At 64.2% G+C, this 19340-nt stretch overlaps 1 protein-coding gene across 12 annotated transcripts in view; it reads right to left on the bottom strand.

Annotated features, from left to right (window-relative positions):
• Positions 1-410: 410 nt before the first annotated feature.
• SBF1 (SET binding factor 1) overlaps positions 411-19340 on the bottom strand; it is a 73631-nt gene continuing 54701 nt past the window's right edge. For 3 of the 12 annotated variants that reach the window (XM_066994185.1, XM_048052628.2, XM_048052629.2), the window contains 32 exons: positions 18869-18997; positions 18531-18629; positions 17706-17910; positions 17210-17322; positions 16529-16678; positions 16321-16389; positions 15474-15632; positions 15030-15289; positions 14601-14773; positions 14320-14393; positions 14012-14207; positions 13566-13693; positions 12601-12776; positions 11932-12009; positions 10036-10175; positions 9078-9285; positions 8722-8918; positions 8485-8622; positions 7419-7511; positions 7018-7095; positions 6249-6433; positions 6000-6176; positions 5274-5375; positions 5006-5191; positions 4724-4850; positions 4509-4639; positions 3736-3969; positions 3512-3622; positions 3142-3353; positions 2856-2943; positions 2631-2762; positions 411-2481 (listed from right to left, as the gene is read on the bottom strand). In XM_066994185.1, coding sequence (XP_066850286.1) covers positions 2383-2481; positions 2631-2762; positions 2856-2943; positions 3142-3353; positions 3512-3622; positions 3736-3969; positions 4509-4639; positions 4724-4850; positions 5006-5191; positions 5274-5375; positions 6000-6176; positions 6249-6433; positions 7018-7095; positions 7419-7511; positions 8485-8622; positions 8722-8918; positions 9078-9285; positions 10036-10175; positions 11932-12009; positions 12601-12776; positions 13566-13693; positions 14012-14207; positions 14320-14393; positions 14601-14773; positions 15030-15289; positions 15474-15632; positions 16321-16389; positions 16529-16678; positions 17210-17322; positions 17706-17910; positions 18531-18629; positions 18869-18997 — 4647 coding nt within the window. In that variant the 3' untranslated portion in view covers positions 411-2382. The remainder of the gene's footprint in view (positions 2482-2630; positions 2763-2855; positions 2944-3141; positions 3354-3511; positions 3623-3735; positions 3970-4508; positions 4640-4723; positions 4851-5005; positions 5192-5273; positions 5376-5999; positions 6177-6248; positions 6434-7017; positions 7096-7418; positions 7512-8484; positions 8623-8721; positions 8919-9077; positions 9286-10035; positions 10176-11931; positions 12010-12600; positions 12777-13565; positions 13694-14011; positions 14208-14319; positions 14394-14600; positions 14774-15029; positions 15290-15473; positions 15633-16320; positions 16390-16528; positions 16679-17209; positions 17323-17705; positions 17911-18530; positions 18630-18868; positions 18998-19340) is intronic. The other 9 variants (XM_048052633.2, XM_048052636.2, XM_048052637.2 and 6 more) reach the window with 7 other exon arrangements.

Here is a 19340-nt window from a genome sequence, read left to right as displayed (position 1 = left end):
GGAAACTAAGAGAAAACCAAGCCTAAAGTCTGGGCTCCTGGAGACTTACACAGCAGTACAGGGGCTGCTGGTTTTGTTCTTCATTAGCTTTTAAAGTCAGCTGCTCAGGATGTCCCCACCACAGAGTTGGAGCAGCAGCAAAGGTCTCACAGCAGAGCTGAGCTTTAATGCCCCAGGCAGCAGACACCTGATGAACCACGGTCTGTGTTAGCCCGTGATGGACACCACTGAACCCTGCTCAGAGCAGTCCTGGCGGGGCTCCTGCCCTCCTCCTCCTCGCTGTGCCGCCTGCTCTCCGCAGGGCTCTGGCCCCAGCCACAGGTGGCAGCCCCCATCCTGCAGCTCCTGCGGCGCTGGGGGGGCTGCGGGGCACCCGCTGGGGGTGGCAGTGAGGCACAAGGGGGCTCGTGTCATATTAATTTTTTTATTAAATTCAGTTAGTCTTCTCTTTTATATAATAACCTTTTTCCTCTAGGCACAATACAATACAAGGACTCTGTATGTTTGACACAATGTACAGAAACTTCAATAATCTACAACTGCTCAGGTAAGTTACAAAACCTCCATGTTACACCAGCTACCTGCCACAGCCATTATTGTACAATAAAACAAAGAGGGGAACCTGGGGCTTAAGACTGTACAAAGACCTCTGCACTGAAATAAAACAAGGAACTCCTTTAAAAACAAGACAGGTAGGAGAGCTGGCTGAGCTTGCAGGAGAGGCGTGGAGGGTCGGGCCCTGGTCACGGTCGCTTCGCGGAGCTGGGAGGGCTGCGGGGGCCGGTTCCCATCCCTCGGACGGACGGACGGACAGCCGCACGTCCTGAGCGACCTCCACCTGCCCAGGAAGCGACCTCGGGATGAGCGGGGCCAAACCCACCCGCAGTAACACCAGTGCAGGGGATGAGGTGCTGCAGGATCTGATTCTGTACCGAGATTCCCCCTTTGCACTGACACTGTGACAGCAATAAGCAGGGAGGTGGCAGCGGGGGGGGACGCGCAGCCCCCAGCAGCGCTGGGGGGGCAAACCTGCCCTCCCGTGGGGCCGAGACCCCTCTACCGGTGGGCTCGGCCTGGCAGCGCTGGCAGGGGCCCAGCCTGAGCACAAGCACAGGGGCTTGGGGAGGGGAAGAGCCCCGGAGGTGGGGACAAGCAGGCAGCACAGCGCAGTGCCCTGCACGGTGCCCGCCGAGGTGCTGCCCGCTCCTTCCCGCAGGACGCACGGGGTGACCAGAGCAGAGACCAGAGCAGAGACCAGAGCAGAGCGTGGCACGCGACAGCGCCCATCGCATCCTGGCCCTGGCGTTATCACCTGGCATCAAACCCCTGGGGACCCTGGGCTGCAGCCGAGCAGGACCCCTTGTCCCTGGGGCTGAGTGGTCCCCATCCGGGAAGGGACCTGCAGGGACAGAGGGGCACTCCCCAGCCTGGGCCAGGGCACCGAGCCTGCATTTGGCACCTCCCATGGGGAACGCACCCCCGCCAGCAAGCCTGAGCAAGGAGGTAGAGGCTGCACCCAGCCAGGGCAGGGAGCCTGTTGGTCACAGCCTGAACAGGCACCAGCCACATCCACGCCCCCTCCTGTACACGCACCTGGTGCCTACAGCTACAACACTGTGAGCAGCCCCGGGCAGGCAGCAGCTGTGCTCGTTTGTTCCTGTGCAAGTCTGTGAGAGCTCAAGGGCTGGGGAGCGCTGCCCGCTGCTGCCGGAGGGCCAGGGCAGGATGGTCCCAGAGCTCAGGCCAGCGCCCTCTGCACCCACAGGCACCCTGAGCTGCAGATCCCCGGCTCCAGCAAGGCAGGAACAAAGCCTGGGCCACACTTGGGCCAGCGACTGCACCGGGGGCAGCAGCACCGGGTGAGGAGGGAGCAGGCCCTGCCCCGTGGATGCTCGGGCAGACATGCAAGCCGTGGGGAGGATGAGGGAGCCAGGCAGCTCCTGCTTTCTCTAGCAGCACAGGGCAGTGGCAGGGGGCACCCTCTCCAGCCAGCCGACACCATCCCTGCTGCAGCAGAGCTGGAGTGAGGCCGCCTGGCCCGGAGGTGCACAGAGGACACAGGGTAATTACAGGGCTCAGACAGGACGGGGGAGCAGAGCAGGACAGGCTCCCGCCTGCACCCCAGCCTGCTTCAATGCGACGAATTCCTCCACTACGCAGTCCTACCATAGTGTAACACGCTGATCCTGCCCCCACCACCACCTGCGGGAGCATGGGCGGCTGTGGGCACTCCGGTACAGCACACCCGCGGCAGGGAAGGGTCCATCTCCTCGCCAGTCAGTCACAGCCCCGGCTCAGCGCCGAGCCTGGGCACTGCCTCTGCTCCACGTGCTGGGGCGCGGGAGACTCTGTGCCTGGAATAGAGGCTCCTCTGAGCCAGGCTCACGCGTCCGACAAGCAGCTCTGGATGCGGTCGATCCACTGCTGGGCTAGCTGCACATCCTGGGCGCAGAAATTGTAAACTCGTTTTGTCGTCTTCAGCTGCAGGGGAGGAGAGAGAAGGTGAGCGGGGCCGGGCGGCTGCTCCGGGTGAGCCAGCAGCGCCATGGCCACCAGGAGCCCAGCGAGGGGCAGGGGCCGTGGGCTGCCGAGCTCCTTTCCCTGCAGCGCAGGCTCAGCGCCCCACTCACATCGAAGAAGGCTTTCTCGTCCACCGTCTTGGGGGCCCCCATGGTGGGGGTGCCAGGGGTGATGGACTCCACGTCGGCCAGGTCAATGACGCCTTTGCACTCCGTGTCCATCCGGCTGTCGTAGTACCGCAGCTGCGGGGAGAGGTCCCGCACACAGCTCAGCACGCGGGGAGGGAGGGAAGGACCCCGGACACCCGTCCCTCACCCTGCCCAGCCCCTCAGTACCTGATGCTTGGTTTTATCCAGCACAAACCAGCGAGGCTTCCAGGGTTTCATGAAGGCTCCTTTCTTGTACAGGGTCCCCTCATAGGACCTGCGGGGGCCAGGCAGCGCGTCAGTGCCTCGTTGCACCCCGTGGGCGAAAGCAGAGCGGGGCCCGAGTGCGGTTCAGCCAGTGGCAGCCTGACATCAACGGGGACCACCGAGGTCCCCGTGCTGCAGAACCCAGGTGCCACCTCTCTGGGAAGGGCCCCCCACCCCTGTCCCCCACCCCTTTCCCCTCCCCGCCTGCCTGTTCTCGCTCTCCGACATCTGGAACTGGCTGTAGAGCGTGCTGGTGCTCTTCCGGCCGCCCTGCTTCCCGCTGGACGGGGTGGAGGTGCTGCTGGTGTCGCTGTCGAGGCTGAGGTTGAGCGTCGAGCCCACGCCACTCTCCTGCAGGTACACGCCCAGCGAGCGGCGGTGGTGGGAGAGGCCGGAGGACATCAGCAGGGAGCTGGGGGTCTGCGGGGGGCAGAGGGCACCGTGTGAGGGTGGAGGGCTCCTCGGGCACACCAAGCACCAGCTCCCCTCCTCAGCCCCGGGCTGCAGAAGCTAACGCCAGCCTCGCTGGGCACCCTCAGCAGAACCAAGTCCTCCCTTCAGCCCCATCACAGCCCTACCCGGCTGCCCTCCTGCCGGGCCTCGGTGCGCTGGGAAGCTTTGATCTTGTCCCACGTGTCCTTCCAGCGCTCCGGAACCTGCCCCAGCTCCATCTCCAGGTTGTGCAGCTCCTGCAGGGAAGGGTCAGGCATCAGCCCGAGCTGTCTGTGTCCCGGGGGGGCTGCAGAGCGCTGTGCGTGGGGCACTGCATCACCTCTGGGACACCGTCCAAGCCCAAACTCACCTCCAGCAGCTTGGAGATGGCGTCGGGCTCCACGCGGCTGCGGTTGTCGTAGCAGGGCCAGATGATCTTGCGCTTCGTCTGCGGGGCGCTGGTGTCCTGCCGGTCTGCCTCCTCCACGTGCTCCGGCTGCCCCTGCACCAGCTCCCAGTCATAGGAGGGGCCCTCCGACAGCGTCTCCTCCGTGTAGTAGTCCCACACCTTCAGGTTGGAAATGTTGCTGTACGGCCTCAGCACCTAGGGAAGAGCCAGGGTTATGCTCAGAACAGCTGGCGGCATCCAGGCAGACCTGGCCATGCTGCAGGGTCACAGACAAGCCTGTGTTGTACTGGTTTTCTCTGGCCAGACTGGAAACCAGTCCCTTCACAAAGAGCCTTCCCCATGGTGATGCTTTCTGGCTGGTACCAAGAGCCGGCAGGCTGGTCAGCAGAGGGCAATGCTGGCCCGGCGACACCAGAGCTGCCGCCAGGACAGGGCCCAGACCAAATGCAGGCTCTGAGCAGCCCAGCCCCAGACTGGGCTCGCCTGCACAGCGCAGCTCCCTGCGCTGCCACCGTGCTGGGGCCGTGCGCCAGAAGCCGAGCTCTCCCCGTGGAAGGGTATTTCCAGCTTGTGGTGGTGAAGAGCCCATAAGGAGACCCTGACAGCTCCAGCTCAGGATCTCTCCTGTGCTCGAGGTTCCTTGCATTACCCCCAGAAATCCCTGAGCCCCTGCAGAGTGCGGGGTCCTGAGGGGGCTGGAGCAGGTGGATCCAGAGCAGCAGCAGCGCTCTCACCTCCCCGTCCTCGGGGGCATACATGTAGTTGAAGAAGACAGGAGCCTTCTTGTTCAGCCGGTCGATGTAATCCCAAATTGACTTGTAGACCTGCTGGCTCTTCCGCTCACCCTTCTCCTCGTAAAGGAGGCCTGTGGAGAGGCGGGCAGGGAGGGTGTTATTTGGGGCAAGGCACTGAGCTACCGCCCCCTGCGCACCCCGCACGCTGCCCTCACCCAGCTCGATGCGCTCGTAGTCCGAGTCCAGCAGGAATGTCCGGAAACGATTGGAAATGTAGTGGTAGCTGAGGAACTTCAGGTAGTACTGGCTGAACTCAAACTCCATGGGGAACTGCAGGTGGATCTGCGAGGAAGAGCGAGGTGAGGCCTCCCAGCACCCACCTACGCTGGCAGTCGCTGCCCAAACCGCGGGCTGGCATCGGTGCTCGGGCAGCCCCCACTGGTGGCAGGGATCTCCCCGGCCGGCGGCAGGGCCAGCAGCCCGCACGAGGACCTCACCTGATGCACGCAGTCCAGGAACTGCAGGAAGATGGGCGCAAAGCCGCTGCTCTGGCTAGCCAGGGTCTGGGCCCCGCGGTGGCTGAAGCGGTGCCCGAAGGACAGCCACTCCTTCTCCATGAGCAGGCGGAAGCCCTCCATCGTCCGGTAGTAGGGGTCCGAGAGCAGCTGCACCAAGGAAACAACCTGCAAGGACAGGGGGGGCTCGAGATGCTCGTGGGGACACTGTCGGAGGCAGCCGTCGCGCTGGGCAGCTGAGGGCTCCTACCTGCGTGGTGATGTCCCAGCCGTCCTCCAGGCTGACGAGCACAGAGGAGCCCGTGTCCAGCAGCTCCACCACCAGCACTGAAATCTGCAGGATCTTATGGATCTGCCAACGTAAGGATCAAGACTTACTAGGGAGCAGGAAACTCGTTTGCTGTCGCGGGGCAAAGCAACCCCTTCTTCTGGGAACAGCTGAGCCAAATGGAGCAGAGCACAAGGGCTCTGCAGGGCCAAGACACGACTCCAGTGCTCAGGCACTGCGAGCCTGAACAGCAAAGGCAGAGGGGCAGAACCACCACAGCAGCACGGCTGTGGGTGCTGTGCTCCCTCCAGCAGCCAGGGCCTGGGCCCACGGCAGCTCTGCAGACAAAAACCATCCTACAGAGAAGCAGACCCTGGGGCCCCCTGGGTCCTGCGGGTGCTGCCCTGTATGCTGCCGTGCTGCAGGTCCTGCCCTGCTTCTCCAGCCGGCAGCTGCCCCAGATGCTCGCAGCGCTCATATCCAGAGCCACCAAGCAGCATGTTGTCTGGGCTCTTTCATCCTTGTTCCTCTCAGCCCAGCCTTGTTCACTTGGTGTCCCCACCCTGTGCCAAGCGGCACTCGGGACAGAACACCCAGACCCTCCTCTCAGCCTCTGCTTCACCAGGTGGGAGAAACACATCCCTGACACGATCCGACAGTGCCATGGGGATGGATCGGGGCCCCTGCAGCCTCCGGGGAACCACTGACCTGGGAGAGCCACTCGGACTCCTCCAGGGACCGCAGGTAGGTGACGGGGGGGTCGCCGGAGGGGCAGCCGGGCACACAGGCCTTCATCAGCTTCTTGAAGCTGGCTTTCACCTGCCGCACGTCGAACACTTCGATGGGCACCACCTCCCAGTGCTGCAGCGGGTCCGGTTTCACGCCCTGCGGGAGGAGAGCATCAGCACCGTGCGAGGCCGTGCGCAGCCCCACCGCCACCTCGTCCCCTTCAGCCACCTTCAGCTGCGACTTGTCCCCGATGATGTAGAGCGAGGCGCGGTGCTGGCGCAGGAAGCTGGCCTCGGCGGGGGTGCCGTTGTGCTGGGCGCTCAGCAGGTCCTTCCCAGCCAGGCGCGACCCGATCTCCACGTTCAGGGCGTAGCTGCTCATGCGCCCGCTGGCGCGGATGCTGCCCCACTTGCCTGCAAGACGGCCGCAGTCACCAAGGGGCCCCGAGGCCGGGACGGCCGCTGCGCTCACCCCGACCCCGACGGGCTGGCACAGGGCGAGCAGCTCTCCGTGGGGGCCGGGCTGCTGCCACCCGCAGGGCAGCGCCCTCGGAGCACATGCTGGGAAGGTGCCGGGCGTCAGGTTTGCTTTTGCTCCGTCTCCTCGCTGGGTGCTGTGGGGCCTCCTGCCCGCCGTGAGCCGGGACCAGCCCCAGCCCCAAGCAACGTGGGCTGCCCCCGTGCCCCTGTGCCAGGACTCGCCCCCTTCCCTGCAAGCCAGACCCTCTCCTCCGCCGCCACCACCGAGCACCAGCAGAAGTGCGAGGAGCCTAAAGCAAACCTGGGAGAGGGCGCGGGGCCGGCGCGGGCAGACCCAGGACTTACCGCTGGCACCGCGGCTGGGCCGCACCAGGGACGTGCTCAGCTGAGCGCAGGCGCGGGCGGGCGGTGGTGTTACTGGGGCATTAGTCGTGTGAAGGGGGTGTGGGGTGTGGGGGCGTGGGGTCAGTCGTCAGGTTAGCACCCGGGCGGCGGTTAGGCGCACGGCGGTACCGTACCTCGGGGCGCCTCGCGGCCCTTCGCCGACGCGCACTTGGGGGTGGAGAGGGTGATGACCCTGGCTCTGTGACCGAGCCCTGAGAGCACAGGACGAAAGCAACCTCAGCGAAGGCGCCGGGCGGAGCTGGACCAACGCTCTCGCTGGGTGGACATGGATGGAAGGGACGGGCAGCGGCGCCCGGGGGTCGGGATGGAGCAACTGGAGCCACGAATGGGATGGAGACGGCACGGGGAGCTGCCTCCGGGTCCTGCAGCCGGTCCCTCCCTCCCTCCCCTGCGGCTGCCCCATGCCAGAGAGCTCTGGGGAAGCAAGAGGGAAGCAACTACTCTACCCCAGCTGCCCCGGCCCGGGGGCCTTCGCGAGGCCCCCACGAGGCAGCGTTCACTCGCACGTCCTCACCTCCACGGCTAATAGTACCGGGCCCATCGTCCTTCCCTCCCATCACCTGCTTCATGAGCGATCCCAGCTTAGGCTGCCTCTTGTCGGAGAAATCTGTAGCACCAACAAAACGTCAGCTCTGAGCCTCCCTGTGCTGCCCCAGCAGGACCCTCCCGCCCTGCCTCCCCACGGCTGCTCCAGAGGGAGGGAAGGGGCCCGAGGAAGGAACCAGCGGCAAGCAGGAGAGCCCGGGGCCGGGACCAGGGGCCAGCATGCAGGAGGCACCTTCCAGCTGCAGCCACGGCACGCGGGCACCTGCAGCAGCAGCGTGAGCAGGGGCTGGACCCCACAGCACCAGCGAGTGCCACCGCTCTGCCCCAGCCCTGCCCTGGGGGGCACCGCCCAGAGCCGCGGAGCCGGGCAGAGCCCAGCACCGTGCCTGCTCCCTCGCCGCCCCCCAGCCCCTCTGACCGTGCTGCTTCTGCAGCAGCTTCGGGCACGTCCCGCACCAGGGAACGAGCCCTGGGGGGGCTTCAGCAACTGGGCTCTCCTACATCCCTTTGGCCCCCGGTCACCTCCGCAGCGATGACGGGGTGGAATGGCAGGGACAGACGATGAATGGCAATGAAGCACGGCTGGCAGCAATGGAGAGCTCTGCTCGGACAGCACGAGACAGACTTACCGCAGCTTCCCGTGACAGACCCCGCGGGCTGCCCCCGCTGCGCTTGGTGCCGAGGTCTCAGCTGATGGGGTCCGTCCCCCCCCAGCCCACCCCCGGCTCTCAGCAAGCGCCTGGATCCAGCTGGGAGCTCCCAGTGCTTGCAGGTGCGGGGACACTGCCTTTCCCAAACCCGTCCCCACCACCAGTCCTGGAGACCCGGTGGGAACTGGGAGCTCTGGGAAGTGCACCGGGAAGGCTCTGCTGCCTTCGTGGAGACGGCAGACCAGGGAGAGCTGCTCACCTGGCTGTCCGGGCTCTGGGACACGCAGCAGGACCCACGAGCGGGGCCCGGTGCACCAAGTAAGGCGCGAGCCTCCTGCCTCCCCTGAGCACTGCGCCGCAGCGCCACGACCCAGCTCCTCTCACCTGAGCTGCTCATGTGTGCCGAGGTGAAGCCACTGAGCGTGTTGCGCCCACTGGCGTCAGCATAGTGAGGCATGGAGTTGATCACTGCCTGCAGATACTTTTCCTGCTCCAAACTGGTGGAGTCTGTCTGCGAGGGGCCTAGGAGAGAGCCAAGAGCATCAGCACTCCGCCCCGGGCACGGGACGGGGCCGCAGCCCGCTCCAGCACAGCGCTGCCCGGGACGCGGGGGACAGGCACCTGTGGTGGGGGCGTTCTGGGACTTGAAGAGGCCCACGACGCCCTTGCCGTGCAGCCCTCCCGAGCGCAGCAGCACGGCCTTGGTGCGGGAGTTGCGCCAGCACACCACGGGGAAGCGGTTCTGGCGGTAGCAGCGGGAGATGCGCTGGATCGTGTTGTCCTGGATGCTCTGCGGCACGATGAGCAGCCCGGGGTAGCTGCGGGAGAGAGCGGAGGCTCTGCAGGGCGCAGCGAGGTGCAGCACGAGCCCGCCCGCAGCTCCCACAAGCGTCTGAAGACCCTCGCTGCCCTCTCCTGCCATTGCAGGCCTCTTCCTCAGCAGCTGCCCCCGCCCCCGCCGCGCCGCTCGGGCTCACCTCCGACAAATGGCGTACATGCGGTTCACCGTGGAGATGCGGAAGGGCTCGTTCTTGGAGCGCGTGAGGCTGCTGCTGAGCGTGCCCAGCCCCAGCCGCTGGTAGTCGCGGCAGCAGGCTCGCTCCACCAGGTGGTTGATGGTCATCTTCTCCGAAGGTTTGATGGTGGTGGTGGGGGTCAAAGTGCTTCTGTCCATCTCTTCAGACACTGCGGAGACAAAGGGGGACCTGGGTCAGCCCGCGGTGCAGAGGCGGTGTCCCGCTTGCAGCTGGAGGCATCGTCCAACCTGGCAGAGACAGGACGGGACGGGAGCTGCACCCCAGCACCTTCCCCTGAAACGGAAGAGCTCTGGTCCTTCCCAAGGTCTCCGAACCAAGAGCCTTTGCTCGTTAGGTTAACAGAATTCAAAGCATCCTAGTGAACAGAAGGAAAGCTCTGAAATCAGCCACGTACGATCCGAGAGGCCAGCCCCGCACGCAGCAGGCTCCCCGGGAATACGGCTCCCATCGAGCCCCGGATCCCACAGCCATGCCTCCTCCGACAGCCCTCCCCGGGGGAGGCTGGGATCTTCAGTACTGAGAACACCTCGCCCTTTGCTCCCCTCAGCCCAAACGAGTTTGTCTCACGTCTAATCCAACCTTCCTTGCTACAGCTTAAGCCTGCACATTTTCGCCTGACAGGCTGAGGCCACCAAGTAACTCCCCCCCCCCGCACGGCTCACTGGGTATTTTCAGTTCTAAGGCAGGAATATCTCAGCTTGCTGCCTGGTCACTACAAGGGGACGAGAGCTGGCAGGCTGCTGGGGACAGGCAGAGGAGACCGGGGGCGGCGCTCTGCGCGGGGAAGCTCCCGCGCCTGCTCCCTGCACGGTGACAGCCAAGCCCTGTCCCGGGGAGCTCCTGCTGCAGCCTCCCCCTGCTCCCCGCCGCCTCCCTCCCCCCGCAGGGTGCTCCCAACCTGAGATCTCGTCCTCGTTGTCCTCTGCGAAGTGCTGGCTGCTCCGCTGCTCCCACGCGGGCGGCGTGTATTTCTTCCGTGTCACGTACTGGCGGCCGATTGTTTTCTTGGCGTTTTTCACCAGGTTTTTGGAGAGCGTCCTGGAACAAAAGAAGAGGCCGGGGCCAGCTGACACCCGCTCCGGCACGCGCACGGCCACCAGGGCAGTCCCCGAAGGCTGGAGCAGCACCCACCTCACAGCCAGAGCGAAGCAGAGACGGAGCACCCCAACCACCAGAGCACCCCGACCACCTCAACCACCGGAGCACCCCGACCACCGGCACACCCCGACCACCGGAGCGCCCCGATCACCCCGACCACCGGCACACCCCGACCACTGCCGGCAGGCACGGTCGCAGCCACGGCCACCAGAGGACGGATGCCACCTGCAGCGCCCAGCACGGGGCGAGCGCTTGGCGCCGAGCCCCGAGCCCAGGCTGCAGAGGCTGGGGGCAGCCCGGCTGAGCAGCCCCCAGTGCCCCAGCCTCCTGGGCACACCACCGGCGTGGATCCAGCCATGTTCTGGGCTCTGAAGCCACCACCTCCACGTCTGAGCCCTCAAACCCATTGATCTGTCGCGTCCCTAGAGAATCGCGGAATCCCAGAATGGTTTGGGTTGGAAGGGACCTCAGAGCCCATCTCCTTCCAACCCCTGCCCCAGCCCCGGCTGCCCCCAGCCCCATCCAGCCTGGCCCTGGGCACTGCCAGGGATGGGGCACCCCCAGCTCCTCGGGGCAGCCTGTGCCACCGCCCTCATCATGAAAAAATCCTCATTTCTCCAAGGTGGGCTCCTTCTCACCACCAGGGCAAGGTGACGGCTGCTGAAGGCTGCGTGGGGACGCCGCCAGCCCAGCCCAGACACGGGGCGGAGGGGAGCTGCTGAAGGCGAGCTGCCCGGCGCTGTGTAAGGGACGGTGACAGCAGCGGGGCTCAGCCCCCCACCCGCCCGTGGGGGAACTTCTCTGCCTGCCGAGGGCGGAATGGGAAGGCGCAGAAGGGAAATCTTCAAAAACCTGCAGACGGTTAGGCTGCGTGGTGAAAACAGGCTCCTTAGGACACAGCTCCAGCAAGCCTATGCCTGAAGGCACAAATGGTCTGCACGTGTGCAGGACCTCACACACATCATCATCATCACCATCATCATCTCAGGGAGCCCATGGGCTCAAGGAGGAACAAGTAAAGAAGGTGCAGGAATCAGCCACGGAACAGGCCACGTCCAGCCCAGAACAACAGCCAAGCTGGTGCGCAGATCTCTAGTAATTCACCTTGTCAGGACTGGGGCCAAAGTGAGACCAGCAGGTGGCTCGTTTTGCTTTGCAAAGCAGACCAAGAGGCAATCTAACCGCTCCCTACAGTTACTAAGAGAAGAAAAGCCTTAGGACTGGGAAATAACACTGTCCTGGGAACCAGCGGTCAGGTACAGAGGCTGGAAGTAGGAGTGCTTCCTAACCAGAGGGACAAGACCTGCAGGTAGTGTGGGGCACAGCCGGCGGCAGACTTGTGGGGTGGTGATGGAGCAGACCTCGCAAGATCTGGGGCTGTGCCCAGGCAGAGCTGGGCCCAGCAGCTCTGGTGGTCCCTAGAGGTTAGTAGGAAGACGCAGAGCTCCCTCAGCACGTCCTGGGGATCCGCCGCAGTGCCACAGAGCACAGGGACGGCCGCCCGCCGCCTGAGGCTGTGGTGAGAGCGCACCCCAAACCTTCAGACCGGCAGCCTGGAAAACGGCAATCCCCAAGTGCCAAGCCCCCGGCCCAGGCAGCATGCAGAGAGGGTGAGAAGAAGCCCTGGGAGCAGTGAAGGCTGCAGCCTGAGCCGATGCCACCTCGCAAGCTCCCGCACAGGGTGAAGGCATCTTACGTGGTTGAATGGCCAAGGTGCCCGAGGGACATGACCCCCACTGTCAGGCCCTGGAACATACCGGTCACCTGCTGGGAGCTGAGTCACAAACACACGGGAGAGCAGCTTAGACTCCAGGGCACACCAAGCACGAACACAGCAGCAGCCAGACCCCGCAGCTACAGCAGCAGTTAACGCAGCCACCGAGCGCAGGAGCAGGGTCTGGCCTTGGGCCGGCACCAAGCACAGAGCTTTTCCACTGCCCCGCCGCGCTCCCCGTCCTCCGCAAAGGCAGAGACCACGCTCTCGTGCCCAGTGGAGCTTCTCGCATGAGATGCTTCCTCGGGGCTTGCGCTGCTTCAGCTCGGGCAGCCGTGCAGGGAACAGCACTGAAGCCGTCAGCGCGCTTCCCAGGCTTGGCTGGTCTCTGCTTGGAAAAGGACCCCCCAAAAAGGACCGTTCCCCTCCTTGCAAAAACCCAAAGAGAGCAGGGATCCTGTGCCAGGGGACGTCTGAGCAAGGCATGCCCAGGGACCCCGAGCTCCAGCTCCGGAGCCTGTGCCTGGTTTCCCCCTGCCTGGCGGCTCTCTGCCGGTGGGCTGGAGGAGGGAGAGAAGAGCCCCAGCACCGCCTGCAAGGGCCAGGAGCATCCCACGACCGCTCCTCCTGCTCCGGGGACGCTGCAGGTACCTGAGCGAGGGGTTCTTCTCCTTGGCCTTGGGCTGCATGGCTTGCTTGGGCGACTGGCCCACCGTGAAGGCGAAGGTGCCATGGACGTGCTGGGGGTAGCGCAGCTTGTGCAGGTGCTTCCTGAAGACCTCGGCACTCTCCATAGCCACCTCATCATCGAAGGCAATCTTCAGCAACTGCGAGGACGAGCAGAAGGCAGGCTCAGGGGGGTCACCGCGTGCTTGGCACCGCTGGGGCAAGGGAGAGCCGCAGAGCTCCACCGGCCCTTCCCCCAGCTCAGGTCCTGCTCAGCAGTGACCACCATGGGCACGGGCCAGGTGGGGGGCTGCCCCGTCTGCCCCCTGTGCCAGTTACTTGGTGCCATACACGGCCCTCCTGGGGCTGCTCTGTGCGTGTGCGCTGCCCCCGGGATGTCCCCAGAGCGCGGGGACAGGCGGGAAGGGACAGGCAGCACGCTTTACGTGGTGCTCTCCTCCCCAGGTTGCTCTGTCTCCATGAGTCTCAGAGACGTGCAATGCTCAGTAGTGACTCCCCTTCTGACACCTCTCCCTGCTGGATTCCTCCCCTTCTAGGACCCACTACAAGGTTTGCAGGATCACCTCTGAGAGCACTGCATGAGCACGGCACGTGCCTTCCCAGGGCTCCAACAGCCACCAAAGCAGTTGGAGAGGAGCCTCCAGCTACAAAAGGACCTTGACTGGCCCCGTATCGGGACCACAGCCCAATCCCTCCTCTGCAAGGGGGCCTCAGGCTCTGCCCCCAGGTGCAGTCACCCCCTTCAGAGGCCGTCTTTGGCCCCTGCAGGCAAAACTACCCCCAAACCAGGTGAGCACGGGCAGCGAGTGCCTCGTCCCAGGGGATGAAGCCAGCACCGGCCAGGTCCCTGCTGGGTCCCACCGTCAAGGCACTCCTCGGCTGCGACGATGCAGCTCCAAGGAGCAGCCCGCAGCCCCCCGCGGCCTCACCTGGAATGTGCAGGAGCGTAGCTGCAGGCCCTCCGTGAGGAGCTGATCCTGCTGGCTGTGGATATTGATCTTCTTCTCTTTGGTCAGCGAGGCGATGGGGAAGGAACGGATCACCACCTGCTCCCCCACTGGGCACAATACGGAACACGTTAGCCACCGCCCAGCCAGCTCTCACCAGTCCCCCAGGATCAGAAGGCCAGCAGCAGGTCACAGGTTCTACAGCCAGGCCACGGAGCTTTGGAGATGGGCACGAGCAATGTAACATCTCCAGAGGGCGCAAAGCAAGAGCAGGCACCCCTCCTGTGCAGCACTGGGCGTACCCACCGAACTCGTGGCCCCCCCGGCAGCGAGCGAGCTGCAGCCGCTGCTCAGGATCGCCCCTGGCCGCCTTCCCCCAGCACCACCAACCCACCCAGCCGGAGGACGTGGTGCACGGGCAGCCTTACCCAGCGGGTCCGTGGGAGTGCCTTTGAAGATGATGCGGTACGTGGTGAGGAAGATGGCTCCCTCGGCAGGCAGGAGGGGCGGGCCACCGATGCTGCCCCCCGCAGCCTCTTCCCGCTCGTCGGGCATGAGGTACACGCGGAAGCCCTCCATCACGCACTCCTCGCCCACCAACAGGTTGGGGCGCAGCAGCTTTGGCTACGGGGATGTAAAATAGGAAGTTCAGGGCCATGCAGACATGGAAGGGGACTCGATAGCCCCCCACAGCACCAGAACCTTCCCCCCACGCTGCAGCGGGCCAGGTCAATACCTTCTGGATGGCAGGAAGCCTCTTGCTCTCCCTGTGCACGGCATCCAGGGTCTCTATGTGCATCTGCACAATATCTGTGGACAAGAAGTTAGAGACCATGAGCAACGCGTTACCTTACACGCTCCCCAGGCAACCTGTCCCGTAGCACTGAGTGCTCCTCTTTTGCCCTTCTCGCTGCTTCTTTCAGAATCCCCTCGCGAGCAGACCCCAGCTGCTCAGGAAGGGTCTGCAGTGGGATCACAAAGCCGCCCACCCCCCCGCAGAGCTGCAGGGCGCATTACCAGGGATCATGACGTGCAGCCCCTTGAGGTGCTCGTTGGTGACCCCGCTCTCCGTGCAGACTTTGTCCACAAAGCGGTTGATGAATCGCACCACGTAGTTGGCCACATCGGAGCTCTCGGCGTCCTCGAATCCACTCTCTGTGTCATAGCTCTCGGCCACGCTGCCAGCGATGCTGCCGTACAGAAGCAGAGAAGACTTAGCTCGGAGTACCTCCCTCTGCTGCCATAACCATAGCAGGAGGCCCCTGCCCACGCCAGGCAGAGTTCGAAGGAGTCTTCGTCCCTCTCTTCGTATGAACCCAGGGGTTCCACTCTTGACGTGAAACGGCCCTGGGCAGTGCAACCTGCACCAATCCTGCCTCGCAGCTGAATGATCCGGATGCCCAGGTATCGCACCAAGGTGTGCTCTCAGTACCGTGCCCAATGTACCTGTTGGTGACGAGGCTGTTGCTGACACTCTCCACGTCCCCCAGCCCGGAGCTGCGCAGCAGGCGGTTCTTGCTGGTGTCAAGAGGCAGCAGCAGGTAGCTCATGCGGTTGGCGTAGTGGATGGCCTGGCTGAAAACGGTGCTCTCCTCCTTCTGGATCAGCTCCTGCTGTTTCTCTCGGCTCATGGTGGGCCAGAGTCTCAGCTGCTCTGATGCTATCTCGAGGGCAGATTTGGCTTCCTGTGGCTCCTCCGTGCTCTCCTGAAGGAGGCGTAAGGACATGTCAGAGGTCTGCACGGACAGACCTGCCAGCCTTCACCCCGCTGCTCCCAGAGCAGTCTCCAACAGCGGGCTGCAGTCCCTCGTCCGTCCCTGTCAGCCTGTGGACCTAGGAGGGCTGCTCCCGTGAGGCTGCTCTGCGGGAACCCCGACACCGCCGCCTCACCTCCTCCGTGTGGTTCTCCTCGTTGCTGTCCAGGTACAGGGCTCGGATGTGGTTCTGCACATCGCAGTAGAACATCGCCTCCCAGAACTGGATGTTGGTCCACACCACGTGCTCCTGCACACAGCTGTAGGCAAACTGCGTGATGCCCGGGCCCAGTTTCTGAGGAAGCAGAAGACAGAAGCTGCATGCAGACACGGCCTTTGTGCCAACCTCTCCTCCCCAGCTGATCTTTTCTCTCGCCTGTGCTCTTGGGAGGCAGGAGGGACGCTTGTACCAGAGCTCCTCCAAGCATTCCTTGCAAACTCTTCTCAGATTTGCTCAGCGCTGACCCAGGGCCCAACAGGGCCCCGAGCCAGAGATAGGTTTTGGAAGGCAGAATCTACCAAGTGTTGGGACAGGCTGCCCAGGGAAGTGGTGGTCTCCAACCCTGGAGGTATTTAAGAGATCTGTGGACGTGGCACTGAGGGACACGGTATAGCGATGGCACTCAGTATGTCACATTGATGGTTGGACTTGATGATCTTGAAGGTTTTTTCCAGCCTAGCTGATTCTATGACCTCAGCCCAGCCTGACTGACAATGAGAACATCCCCAGCTTCCGAGCACCCTTCCCAACACGTTCCAGCCACTTTGGAAACCCTGGGCCCGGAGACTGGTGCAGATGGCAGGGCTGGCGTGGCTGGGAGCTCCTGGACAGGACCCCATGCTCTGGGAACTGAGGGGACAATCTGCCTTTGGCCTGGCTGCGGCACTGGCTCTCGGCCCTTCACACTACCAGCCTCTGCGGCCTCCAAGGAGCTCAGAGCCTGTGAGGCTACAGCAGGCATCAGGGCACTGCAGGTACTCACTCGGCAGAAAGCAGTGACCAGTGGCAAGAGAGCAGCTGCGATCCCATGCTCATCCATGGCCGTGCAGTCCTGGGGAAGGGAACAGAGCTTACAGGAGGGTTCGCTGCGAGATCACCTCGATCTACCCCCAGCCCTGCACAACGCTGCCTCCCCCAGCAGGACACGCTCTCCTTCCTGAAGGGATGTGCGCCCCCAGCCCCTCTCCTACCTGCAAGCAGCAGTTCATCATGCGGACTACGAAGTCAAACTGCTGGTGGTCCAGCACGGCCCGGTTCTGCTGCACGTGCAGGTTCAGCTCCTGGGTCAGGCAGTGCCGGGCTGCTCGGCCCTTCATGGCTCGCAGCACGGCAGGGAACAGCTGTGGGAGGAAGAGCAGAAAGACGGGGCCCAGCTGAGCTCTGGGAGACGGTGAGGTCAAGGGCAGCCCACAAGGGCTATGAGCTACTTAACTCTGTCCTAACTGGAACCAGGACAGAGGTGCAGGAGGGGCTTCACGTTCTGGCTGTGCTGGCTGACACCACGTTGTCTACAGGCAGCTGATCCAACGTGGATGCAAACCAGAGCATCCCCATCTGGCCAGCTGGAGCACAGCTCAGGGGGGCTCCTTGCTCAGCAAGGCTGGGGGATAGGACCCCAGCCCGGCCACCTCCGTGGGACAGACCCTGAGGGGCACTGGGAGACACTGGTGCAATGGAAGGATCAGCCAAAAGCCCAGGGACAGAGCAGGGAGGAACAGGGCCGCGAGAACCAGTGCCCGTAGGGCAACAGAGCTGCTCAGGAGAGATCTGGACAGAGGCAAGGAACGGCCTCCCCAGCCCGTCGCGGAGGAGAGACAGAGTGACCTCAGTGCCCTCCCCTCAACCAGCAGCTCCTCGCGAGTGCCCCTCACCTTTTTGGCTTCTAACATCTTGTTCTCGAAGACATAGGAGATGCAGTTCCTGACCACCTCCAGGCGCCGGGCGCTGTTGGCCAGGGCGTTGCCGTTACGCTCCATGATGGCAGCTGGGGAGAGAGCCGGCTGTTAGCTCGGGCAGGGCAGGGCCGTCACCCCAGGGTGGGGGGCGAGGGGTGCCCCCACGGCTCTGCGTGGGCAGGGCCCTGGGCTGCAGCAGCCCTGCTGGAAGGATCCTGCAGGGTCCCAGCTGTTGCCTCGTGCTGGCTGCCGGAGCCCAGGGAGCTCCAAGCTGCCAGCAGCTAACGGGGACAGCGCTGCCGCTCAGCCAGGAGGCAGCTCCGGAGGCAGGACTGCCCACATTTTGCTCGCATGGGACCCTCGGACACGCCGCGGTGTGGAAGTGAGGCGGCACCCCGAGAGCCGGCACTGCCACGGGGGAGCTCCTCCCGGGCAGGGCTCCTCACTGCGGGGACGCACTGCGCACACGTACCGATGGGGGGGCCCGACGGCACCATGCACTTCTTCTCCGCCTTCACAGCAGGAGGGGCTGTCTGCAGCTTGGCCGTGGCCTGGTCAATGATCCACTGCACTGTGCCCTCATCCAGACGGGGAAAAGGCTTCTGGTGGAGGCGCAGGTGGCAGCCTTCCGTGGGCTTCTGCACCTTGTGCATGGTCACTGCGGGGTACGGGTTCTCCTGGCACAGCAAAGAGTTTCTTTTCAGGCACACGGAAGTCGTGTCCTCTCCCAGAGCAGGAGGCTCAGGAAGGCATTCTTCTGCAACCCCTGCTCCTCTCCTCCTCTCCCAGAAGGCGATCTACAGTCCCCCAGGCCTGCAGCCCTGAGACCTTAGTTACAGTGCCATCGTGCTCTGCTCTCAGGAGCTGCAAGGACAGCACTCCGGCCCTGAACTCAGCAGCGAGCAAAAAGCCAGTCAGGAGCTCAGGGCTGAGGTGCCCAAGGGGCTCACAGGGCGCTGCTCTGCTCTCGGAAGACCTCAGCAGGTCTGACCTGCGCCATACAACACGTGCATCAGCTGGCCAGCTGCTCCAGGGCAAAGGAAGTGCCTGATGGCCAGGCCACTCCAAAAGAAGGGCTCCTACTCCCAGGCTGGACGCCTTTGGGTCCATCAGCAGTTGCCCTGCCACACCTAGCAGTGCAGGGCAGGATGGAATAAGCACCGCCAGCACTGCCTCCAGCACCAGCTCACAGTAACGCAAGTGGAAGGAGGACGGACCGACCGGGGCTATGACCCAGGTTCTCCCAGCCCCGTGTCCCCGTCAGACCATCAGTTCCCCTCCGGTGCTCAGGACTCACATTTTTGTAAAGCTTCTCTGCCAGCTCCTTGATGTGCCGCAGTATTTTCTGCTTGTTCCCCTCTTCTGCACGCATGCGCTTCACTTCATAAGCAACAAGCTGGAAGGAGGAGAGGCGGGTGAGAGGAGCAGCCGCCCGCTGGGCAGGATCCGACCACCCTCCCCATGCCCCAGCTCCGTCCCCAGCAGCTGCCAGGCCGGGCTCAGCACCGCAGCCAAGCATCGAGGCGGATCCCCAGCCCGTGCTGTGGGAGGGAGCGCGTCCCACCCGTTCCCACCCGCTCCCAGTGGTGGCAGCGCGGCACGGGGCAGCCGGCAGGGGCCGGGGGAGCTGCTCACCTCATCGAACAGGTCGATGGCACGGTACGGGGCGCCCCTCTCGGTCACGAAGCCAGCGAACGCCATGCCCTCCAGCACCTTGGTGAGGAAGTCGTCCTCCGTCAGCCCCCGCTGCCCGAGGAAGGCTGCCTGCAACAGGGAAGCGCGGAGCCGTCAGCAGCACAGCAGCACGGCGGCCGTCCCGGCGTGGGCGGCACGGCGAGGGCCCCGTCCCCGTCGGTTAGCAGAGATGCCTGCACCCAGCCCACAGAGCTGAGGGCACGTCCTGGGTCTGCAGCAGGACAGACGTGGGGCAAGCAGGGCACGCTGCCCGAGCACCAGCCCGCCTGCCCCCGGAGGCAGGTGGGGCTCAGCAGCCACAGGCGCGCAGAAGCCCAAAATACCCCGAGTTGGGAGGGAGTCACCAGGATCGCTGAGGCAACTCCCGGCTCCACAAAGGAAACCTAAGAGCTAAACCATGCAGCTAATATTG

Source organism: Anser cygnoides, chromosome 1, assembly GCF_040182565.1.
Source record: "Anser cygnoides isolate HZ-2024a breed goose chromosome 1, Taihu_goose_T2T_genome, whole genome shotgun sequence".
Taxonomy (NCBI): Eukaryota; Metazoa; Chordata; class Aves; order Anseriformes; family Anatidae; genus Anser; species Anser cygnoides.
The sequence above is the reverse complement of the archived record's forward strand: the minus strand, read 5'-3'. Positions and strand labels throughout refer to the sequence as shown.